At 38.4% G+C, this 10,308-nt stretch overlaps 1 protein-coding gene and 1 non-coding gene across 2 annotated transcripts; one reads left to right on the forward strand and one right to left on the reverse strand.

The window, feature by feature from the left end:
* Positions 1 to 2,954: 2,954 nt before the first annotated feature.
* Positions 2,955 to 4,484, reverse strand: LOC127130946 (uncharacterized). Its single transcript, XM_051059896.1, has 3 exons — positions 4,095 to 4,484; positions 3,395 to 3,824; positions 2,955 to 3,328 (listed from the first exon to the last, which is right to left on the reverse strand). Exons 1-3 carry the CDS (start codon positions 4,482 to 4,484, stop codon positions 2,955 to 2,957), a joined length of 1,194 nt encoding a protein of 397 aa, XP_050915853.1.
* Positions 4,485 to 4,700: 216 nt separating this feature from the next.
* Positions 4,701 to 4,807, forward strand: LOC127133282 (small nucleolar RNA R71). The gene has a single exon (XR_007807269.1). It is a non-coding gene; the product is annotated as a small nucleolar RNA R71 (small nucleolar RNA).
* The last annotated feature ends 5,501 nt before the right edge of the window (positions 4,808 to 10,308 follow it).

Raw genomic sequence — 10,308 nt, forward strand, 5'->3', positions numbered from 1 at the left:
GCTAAGCCTAGTTCTCTTGGTAATCACTTGACAATAAAGGTATTCGCAAGAACACTAACCGCAGTAAAGCCATGAACCTAAGTCTCCATTTCAGACACTTCTCCAACTATGCTTTAGGCTTAAGTCTCTTTTTTTATTTTTCCTCCCCTTTCATTCGAACAATCAAATTCAAGCATTTTGAATTATTTTTGTCGTCACAAGCACCAGACCGATCACAAATTTTTGTTCAAGTACCATTTTTAAATTTTTATTTATTTCGATGAAGCTTCACACTTTTGTGCGCTTATTTGTCCATTTTGGGATGAATTTTGGGGTTCAACCATTATTAGACTAAATAATCGGGTGAGGGTTACCCAAATTAGAAGGTTTAGTTGCCTTTTCACGCCTTTTCATCATTTTGGTGCTGAAATTATTTATTTCCGAACCAATCATACATGCATGTAAGTCTAACTTATGTCGGGCTTTCATTATAAATTTACCGTGGAATACTTCTCAGAAGCCGAGTACTATGGCATAAATCTATACATTGGACTCGCGTCCTACTTCATGGAACCTACGATGTTCGGGTAATATCTAAGTTATCAAACTTTCCCAATGTCCCTAGTCCTAGCCTTTCATCCTTCCAACTCTATATACTTTTCCATTTTCTCCATAACCGAAACTTTTCAATTTTTTTTTTGCACGGTCCTAGTTTGAGAAAACTATGAAAAAGTAGTCTTTTGAAACTAAAAATGAGGAAATAACTAAAGGACAAGAAAAAAATATGAACATGAAAATGCTAGAAAATAAAAACAAAGTAAAGTAAAGAAGTTGGGAACCGCAACATGAATTGTTGCATCATTGATTGGACATCATCCAAGACCACTCCTTGTCTATTTTGCTCAACCTTCATCCCATGAATTTCGGATTGAACCCGCTTCAACCTATCTTGATTTTCATTCAAAGCCCCAATTTCGTTTTGGGTAGGAAAGGTGGGTGGAGGAACAATGTCCTCTTCCATTGTGGTGCCTGCATGATGGTTAGTAATATCAGGTTCTCCCTCTTTCTCAGATGAGTTACCTAGATAGGGGATGCCCTTTTGGTAGAACCAATTATTAGGAATATCAATTCTTACCTTTATAGGATTAGGCAACTCAAGAATGGTCTTGTTATGGATCATCATCGTATAGGTGTTAACATCCACAAAAATCATACCTTGATGCACAAGGGAATCCATAATCATACGCCCTATCGAAATTCCTTCGGTGGCCACACGAGAAACCTTACCAAAATAATTTGCCGCAAAGATGGCGACATTAAGAATTCCATTATTGGTCATACAATACAATAAGAAAATCGCCCTTTGGGAAGCCACACCAGTATTATCACCTCATTCAAACAAGGTGAAAGCATATTCCTTTTGCACGTACCAGAAGCATGTGTTTTGGATGGTGGAAGATTTCTCCTCGCGGCAGTATAAAATTTTTCGCCAAAAATAGCATTCCAAAAGCTCTTAGTATCAAAATCTTTTGGGACATCTCCTGGCCCATAGATGGGAAATTGCAGGATGTGCCCTAACTCTTCAACACTTAATTCCTGGTTTTGGTTAAAGAGATGAAACTTGAGAGTACCATAGTAGTATCTTGTTCCGTCAATCCACTTCTTTTGCAACTTAAAGTCTAATGTGCTTACAAATGCAAGGGTGATACGCTCATAGGTTGGTGCTTCCCTTTGCATAAAATCAATCAAACTTATAAAGTGGAACATTCTATCTACTCTGGCTTTAAGACCGAGGGTAGTAAGAGTGCTTCCGCACAGGTACCTTGACAAAGTGATCTTCCGCTTGATAAGTGTGGAGTATCGCTTAGCTTGAGAATCATCCTCAAAGACAACGTTGTGCGGTTTGGATGATCGAGTGTTTCCTCTCTTCTAAGGCCTTGATCACTTTGCTACTTGTTTTCTCTTATTGCTCCTCTTGGGTGTCATTGATGGTTGAAATAAAAAATTTCAAAACCAGTTTTAGAATTTTCGTTCCCGAAAGTATGACTAGGGTTATGGATAATGAAGCTTTTGTGAAGTTGGTTTAGGGTTTGGGGTTGATAGAAGGTTAAAGTTTGGAGCATTTTATTTGAAAAAATGGAGGTTTAAGAGAAAATATGGAAGAAAGTGGGAGAATTTGAAGGAGATGATATGATTTGGAGAGAGAATGGTTTGTAGTAATGGGGAATAAAATTCAGATTTGTGTGTTTTAAAAAAGTTTTATGGATGACACTTGGATGAGATGGAGGTGGGTGGGGCCTCCAAGAATTCAAAATTTAAAGAAAAAGAAAATTTGAACCATTGTCTGCATGCCCTGTTACGGCCTCCCATAGCAGGGCGTTGGTTCCCATGCCCAATGCTTGATTTTTAGGGTTTTGTATGATGGGGATGCTACGACCTGTAGCACCTGTTACGAGTGTTAGTAGCAAGCCCTTGGTTTTTATATGGGAAGATTTTATTCTTTGTGGTTTTGTGGGATCCTTCCGAACACGTTTTGCTTCGTCTTTGTGAGCTTTTATTAACTGTAGAAGAAATAAAATAAACAAGAAAATAAATTAGTATAAAAAAACGTAGGTTGCCTCCCACAAAGTGATTTTTTTAAGGTCGTTTAGCTTGACCACTACGCCCTCAACTCAAGAGGGTGCTTCCTTTAAGCTAGAATCCCTAGTGTCTCCCCTGGCTATTATCGAGACCTAACTAACTTTAGTCATCCATGCCATGCACTCCTCTTCCCTTTTCATCCTCCAATGCGAAGGCTCATACTTTTGGTCCAGTTTTTCACGAACTTTCTCTTTCACACTATTTTTCTCCTTAGACTTGCTCTTTTTTAACCCTAGACAGGGTCTATGGTTCTTGGGTTTATCACCTTTCACAACAGGCTCTTTAAAGCTTTGGTTAGTGGGGACGGGACTCACGTCCAAAAGTCCTCCATAAACCTAAGATTTGGTATCATCCTTCTCAACTTTAGCGCTACTAAGTAAGCATTCTTCCAACTTATTGGTCGGAGGAGGCTTCTGTGCGCTCTCTTGAACATAACCAATTAGCAAGTCCACCAAACAACAAGAATATCTCAATGAAGTGGTCTTCAAAGGCTTTGCTCGAATAATTCTAATATTCTCTTCTCCTGCCTCGAAAGTCAACTTTCCTCTCTTGACATCGATGAGGGACCCCATCGTAGCTAAGAAAAGACTACCTAAGATTATCGGGATTTGGAAATCCTCATCAATGTCCATTATGACAAAGTAAAATGACACATAATACTCTCCAACTCTCACTGGAACATCCTCTAACACACTTATGGGAAACTTAACTGATATATCCGTAAGTTATAAGGAAACATTAGTCAACTTCATCTCTCCCATGTCCAACTTCTTACACACAGGCAAAGGCATCAAACTAACACTAGCTCTTAGATTGCAAAGTGCTTTCTCAAAGTCCATGGTACAAAAACTTCCTGGATCTTTGAGCTTAGGGATCACCATGTTTTGTATCACATCACTACTATCAAGAGTCATATCCACGGTTTCATGGTTATTTATCTCTCTTGTATTGGAAAGAATCTCTTTTAAGAACTTAGCATAAGAGGGCATTTGAGTTAGTGCCTCAACGAAAGGCACATTAAGGTGGATCTTTTTGAGAAGTTCTAGGATTTTTTTAAACTGGGCCTCCACCTTGGATTTCACAAGCCTTTGTGGGAAAGGAACAATATGTTCGTAGGGAGGAGGGGAAACATAAGGTATTTCCTTCTCAACCTCTTCAACAAGCTCCTTTTTAGGTGGTGTTGGCACACTCTCTTCAACCTCTATCTATCTCTCACTAGAACTACCTATTTGCTTACCACTACAAGTCGTCACAATAATCAAATGTCCCTTGGGATTTTTCTCAGGTTGCCTCGAAAATGACCCGGACGAGATGGAGGAAGTCGCTTATTGTTAAGCTACTTGAGAGATTTAAGTCTTTAACATTTTGGTATGAGTGATAACATTCTCAACCTTAGTGTTCAACTACCTAAGTGCCTCATTGGTGAGGAGGTTTTTATTTTTAAACTCATCATTTTGATGGGTTTGCGTCATTACGAATTTTTCCATCGAAAGTTCTAGGTTGGATTTCTTAGGCTCGATCAGTGTAGCTTTCTGGAAACCCCGCGGTTCCGTAGCTTGTTGGAGGTTGTTGTTCCTATAGGAGAAATTAGGGTGATCGCGCCACCCTGGGTTATAGGTGTTTAAGTATGGATTATTCTGCTGGTTTTTGTTCACAAAGTTGGCATTTTCTTGAGGTGATCCTCCGACGAGGATCATTTGGCAAACTCTACCAGTGTGCCCATTAACTCCACATATCTCACAATAGAGAGTAGCGGGGGAAAGAGAAGCAACAAGGGTAGGAGTAACAGATGTGGAAGGTGTGATGCTGAAACTATCAATCTTTTGGTAAAGGACATTCACCTTAGCATTCATATGGTCAAACATATTAACCTCATAAAAACCATCGGTCTTGGGGGTAGACTTAACAATAACTTGTCGCACACTTACCCATTAGTGGTGGGTTTTGGCCATCTCTTGTATAAATTTATGGGCTACATCTTGAGGGTTATTAATTATGACTCTTATAGAAGCCGCATCTAAGGTCATCCTTTTGGAGTAAAGGAGAATGTTGTGAATAGTATGGATAATCATCGACTTCTCAAGCCCATGAAAAAGACATAGTCTTAACAAATCTTTATAACGCTCTCACGCGTCAAACAATGATTCCCCATATTATTGCCTAAAATTGTTAATCTCATTCCTAACCTAGGCCATTTTTCTTGGCGTAAATTAACATGCAAGAAAGACCCCTTTCAACTGAGTCTAGGAAATAATAGAATTGGAGGGCGTTCTTGCTAAAAACACTAAAAGGTTGACTTCCCCGTTAAACGTCATGGAGAGCCCAAAATGATTGGTTTAAGTGTCTGTTTATGTATTTTATGTGGTCCCTCCCCTCATTTCTTCATGTACTTTTATAGGCTCATTCCCTGCCTCCATCAATTATGAAAAGTCCTTTCCTCTTCCTTTCGGCTTTCAAAGGCTAGAAAATGTTGTTGTTTTACCTATTCAATTTCACTTCTTAATGACTGGTAATGTCTTTTACATTATGGGACCGTTATGACCTTTCATCTTTAGAAACCGTTTCCAGGCGGTGGCCCTCCGATCATTATCCCGACTTATTTGGGTTCAATACCCCATGGTGTAAGACTCACCACCTTGGCCCTTCAGAACCCTCAACCTGGCAAGTTGATGCCTTCTTAGGTTGGGTTATATATTGAATTCCCTAACCAAATTTGTGTTCTATCTTTGACTAATACTCAGTTTCTATCTGAACCATTCCTACTTTATCACCGACTTATTCTGATATTACATATCGATCGGTCAACATAAATTTATGGGATGTACATAAGCCCCCCGAGCATGAAATCTGAAAGAGAGAAATGTTCGGACAAAAAGAAGCCTGGAACATTTTTTGTCAATCCTAAGGTCGAGGTGTAACCCGGACCTAACATATTGTTGTCTGTTCTATAGACCTGACCTAGTGATGTAGGAAATTATGGAATACGCGTGGATGTATCTTTGCCATATTTTCTCTTTATTCTGTAATGATGACTTTTATGGGGAATTGATTTTCTTCAAAAATTTGAAACTCCTCACATTTTAAAGTCATAAAATGGGGATTCCTTTATTAAATTTACCTCTTCCTCTTCTTGCTAATCTTCCACGGAAGTAACTTATTACTCTTTCAAGACAATTTCTTAGCTTCCAACCGTTCTTCAATCTCAAGTACTTTTTCTTTTATCTCTTTATCCATTTTTCGTTCTCTTAATACATGGCCTTTGTACATGAATGCGATGATGATGGAAATGTGTTAAAAATCCTAAGTATCCAAGAAAATAAAACCCTATGGGACTTACGCATGAGAGAATGCAAGGATGCTCTAGGCCAAGCTGAATTTGATTGTATTGTAAAGGATTTTTACAATAATAATGATGCCTCTTTTAGGGATATTGATTCCGAATCTTCTTCATCAGGTTCATCATTATAAGTGTTGATGGATATTGCTAACTCCTTTGGCACGAAGCTAGTGAGCTATGATCATAGCTTCATTGATGAAGTAGAGATCGTTAAACTTCGATCTTTGAAGAACATCTCCTCTACCGACAATGGGGATGATTTTGTATTAGAACCATGCATCCCAATGGAAGGTGTTTGTATGGTCCGTCCTATAGGATTCAAAAATTAGTATTTCCACTTTTATGCCATTGTATTACAGGATTTTAAAATCCATTTACCTTTTACCGATTTCGAACCCGACCTGTTAAGAACCCTAAATACTACCCCTTCCCAACTCCGCCCTAACAACTGGGGGTTTATTAAGGCTTTTGAAATAGTCTGCGAGGCGATAAACATAGAGCCCATCATAGGCTTGTTTTTCTCTTCTTATTTTTTTAAAATCAAGGGTGTTGAGAAGGGTGGTTGGGTCACAATTAGTGGTCTTCTAGGCAAGATTTTTTTCAAGTTTACACTACTAATTATAAAGGATTTACAGATCGGTTTCTCCGAGTTAGATGTGGACCGAGATGTCCTCAAGTATTAAATGAATTAGATGGGTCCCACCGCTTTCCTATCTATTGGACTAGAAAGCCACTTCTGGTATCTGGGTTTGATTTTGATAAGTTAAACACTCTAGAAATCAAGTCTTTAGCCATATTAGATTTCTTTCGTATGATGAAGATCCAAGATTTATTTCCTTTACCCGAGGGACAAGTCCTTCCTTTTTTGGGTAATATTCATCTATTTTTATTTTGCATTATTCGTTGCACTTCGTTTTATTTTCCTAACTTTTTTTCTGTTCTTTTTGCATAAAAATGACTGACTTGTCTGTGAAAGAGCAAAAAAGGTTGATGTTGGAAGCCCAGGCAACGAGAGGAGGAGTCGACCAATCTGTGTCTAAATCAGACTTGTCCAATTTAGAAATTTGTACATTAAAGAAGAGAAAGGTAGCACCAAGTAAAACAACCCCAAGCATTTCTGAGCCCCAAGTCTCAACCATCCCGCCTCTAGTGGACTCTCACCCGAACTCCCCAAAGAAGATGAAAACATTGATGGGTGATGAGATTTGCAGAGCCAATTGGGAATTTTCCTCTTCGATACACGATGCTGGTGGAAGCGACCAAAGCAAACCGTCCAATGAGTTTCAATTTTGGGGTAACAACTTTGACATATTGAAATTCCTCTACGACCATCTGAATGTCAGAGAAGACGTGAACAAGGTGAAGACAATAGGTCGGAAAAAAACGACCCAAAGGTTTATTTGAATCCATTGACGATTATGAGAAGAATGAGATCAAGCTCAACCAAGAGATAAGTCAGCTAAAGGAACAACAGAAGGCATATGCGGATAAGATATTCGACCTGGAGAAACATTTTTTAAAGGAGAAGACAAAGAGGAAAAAATTGGAGGCTAAAAATAGATAATTATAGTCCACTATCACCAAGCAATTAGAGAAGATGAAATCAACTTGGGAATCAAATGACTGTAGCGGTAAATTCATGATCATCAAGCTATGGATAAGCTAGACATCAATTAAACAAGAGTCGCTACCGCACTTTTATTGTTTCCAAGGGAAAAGGGAAAAGTACGAACAAAACCTAAGAATATGAGGTTTTCAAATCAAAACTAATAAAATGCCATAGATGACAGGTAAGGGGGTTGGTTACACAGAGGGAAGGTGTTAGCACCCAAAGTGTCCTAGGTACTCCTAGGGAGCCCTTTTTTTGTGCATATGTGTTTTTGTACAAATGATGCTTGCAAACAAATAGAATGGAGGGATGAGAAAAGAATTCATTACTTATGTTTTTGTGTTTGCCAAGACCTTCGTACTTGTGCCTACGTACCAACATAAAAATGAGGGATCAAAACCTCGTAGTTCGTGGTATCAATTTCAAAGTGAGTGCATTGCTTTTAACAAAATTAAAGTTTGAATGAGTATTAGTTCTTTTTGACTTTTGAAATTTTAAGTCAAATATAGTTAAGTTCATTTACAACTTTGATTAAGAAAATGAGTTTGAAAACGCAATGGCATAAGGCCGAAGTTTCTAGTTTGCAAAAATGGTCAAAGTTTAGAAATCAACAAACACGAGCAAAGAAGATTTTAAAAGGAGGGAGAGATTTTGAAATTAAAGAAGTAGGGAGGATTTGAAGAGACTAATCCTAAGCACAAATTTTAAAGTTGAGAGTTGAAAAGATCTGACCAATGGGCTGCAATCCAATAGACAAGAATGTCATATAGAAACCTAAATTTCCCTTGGCCTTTAGAATCAAGCCACAAACAATGCACAAAATATCAACTCGAAGAGCAAGGCATCAAATAAATATAGCCACATCCAAGCTTAGCAACTCCATGATCTTCTTCAAATTTGCCCATGTAGCAGATGAATTCAGATGGATCTTCAATGAAGTATCAGATGACTTTGTACAAAAACACATATGCACACAAAAAACGGCTCCCTAGGAGTACCTAGGACACTTTGGGTGCTAACACCTTCCCTCTGTGTAACCAACCCCCTTACCTGTAATCTATGACATTTTATTAGTTTTGATTTGAAAACTTCTTACTTTTGGGGTTTGTTCGTACTTTTTCCCTTTTCCCTTGGAAACAATAAAAGTGCGGTGGCGACTCTTGTTATTTGATGTCTTGCTTATCCATAGCTTGATGATCATGAATTTACCGCTACAGAAATTAAGTGGCGACTCTGCTAGGGAGTAGTCTCCAGTGGGTTTAGCCTACTTTTTTGTGTGTATATAATTGTATATATGTGATGTATGTATATTTGTTTGTGTGATATAATATGCTTGTTGTACTTGGTGATCTCTGAGTGGTGAGATAAGTTCTAACCCGAACTTGAGTGCAATTAAGATAGGAGGATGGTATAGTCATGTTCGACTTGTTTGGAGTAGTCCTTAACAAGTTGGCTTGAGATCCATCTTCTCAGTGGAGACTCTTTTGGATTTGGAAATGTCACACAAGTATTTGTGGTTAGGCATTACTATCTCTAATTTGGTCCGAGAAGATGAGAACCATAGAACATTTACCCCCTCTTGGCCTATTTAGGACGTAGTGCGGAGACTGTTCAGGTGTAGACTTGATAACAGTTGTTACGTGATACTACACTCAGACGAGTTTCTCTTGAGAATATTATGGGTCAATGAGTCAGTCATCTTAACCTGTAATATCCGATAGAGGGAATTAAGACTCTGGGAACTTTTTAAAACATGATCTACAGGTTTTATCCTTAGTTCACTCCTTTGGGATGGTTCTTACCCATACTCCATGCTCGTGACTTACAACAAACCCTTGATTCTTGGTTGATCCAATCAAGTCTTGTCAATATCAATGGAACTTGGGTGTTGATAAGGTGAAAACCACAATCCACCAAAATGGATGATTGATCTTGAAAATGACTTGATTCATCCCTTGACCTTTGTTTGTTTGCCTTGTGTGTGATCCCTTATTTGTGATTGTTGCATTCATGCATTCATGCGCATCATAACATTCATCATACGATCATTTCAAGGAACTGAGGTATTATTTGCAAATATTTCCAGACTATGGATTATGGACGAAGGAACACTAAGAAGTACAGTTTCAGATGTCCCGACTTGAAAGAGTTAAGGAAGCTAGCATCTTTTGTATTAGATCCCTTAGACTTCAAACAACGTCATGGGAAACTTTTGTCTATCTTGTCTGCTGATATGGTGGAAGGACTTTTGAGTGTATTGGTGCAGTTCTATGATCCTCTCTACCGTTGCTTCACTTTTCTTGATTATCAGCTTGTGCCTACATTGGAGGAGTATGCCCATCTCTTAGGGATACTCGTTTCTGGTAGAATGTCATTTAGTGGGTTGGAAGAGATTCCCAGATCTCATCTTATTGCTGAAGCTCTTCACTTGAAGAAGTCTGAGATAGAGGCTCATTAGGTGAAGAAAGGAGGTTTATTTGGGTTGCCATCTGATTTCCTCATCAAGGAAGCTACTGCTTTTGATCAAGTCAGTAGTGTGGATGCTTTTGAAGCTATCTTTGTGTTGCTCATTTATGGATTAACTTTGTTCCCTAACATTGACAGTTTTGTTGATGTTAACGCCATTAGACTTTTCTTGATTGGGAATCATGTGCCTACTTTGTTGGATGATATGTATTTCTCTTTGCATCTAAGGAATTCTAAAGGTGGAGGAAATATTGTCTATTGCATTCCTCTTCTGTAC

This window comes from Lathyrus oleraceus, chromosome 3, assembly GCF_024323335.1.
Source record: "Lathyrus oleraceus cultivar Zhongwan6 chromosome 3, CAAS_Psat_ZW6_1.0, whole genome shotgun sequence".
Classification (NCBI taxonomy): domain Eukaryota; kingdom Viridiplantae; phylum Streptophyta; class Magnoliopsida; order Fabales; family Fabaceae; genus Lathyrus; species Lathyrus oleraceus.

Excerpts from the sequence above, each read along its gene's own strand:
- LOC127130946 (XM_051059896.1), bottom strand. The coding sequence starts at position 4,484 with ATGTTTGACCATATGAATGCTAAGGTGAATGTCCTTTACCAAAAGATT. Across the intron at positions 3,825-4,094 it reads AACTTTCGATGGAAAAATTC|ATAGAGGTTGAAGAGAGTGT; the intron begins GTAATGACGCAA and ends AGTGAGAGATAG. Across the intron at positions 3,329-3,394 it reads TTTGATGCCTTTGCCTGTGT|TTAAGTTTCCCATAAGTGTG; the intron begins GTAAGAAGTTGG and ends CGGATATATCAG.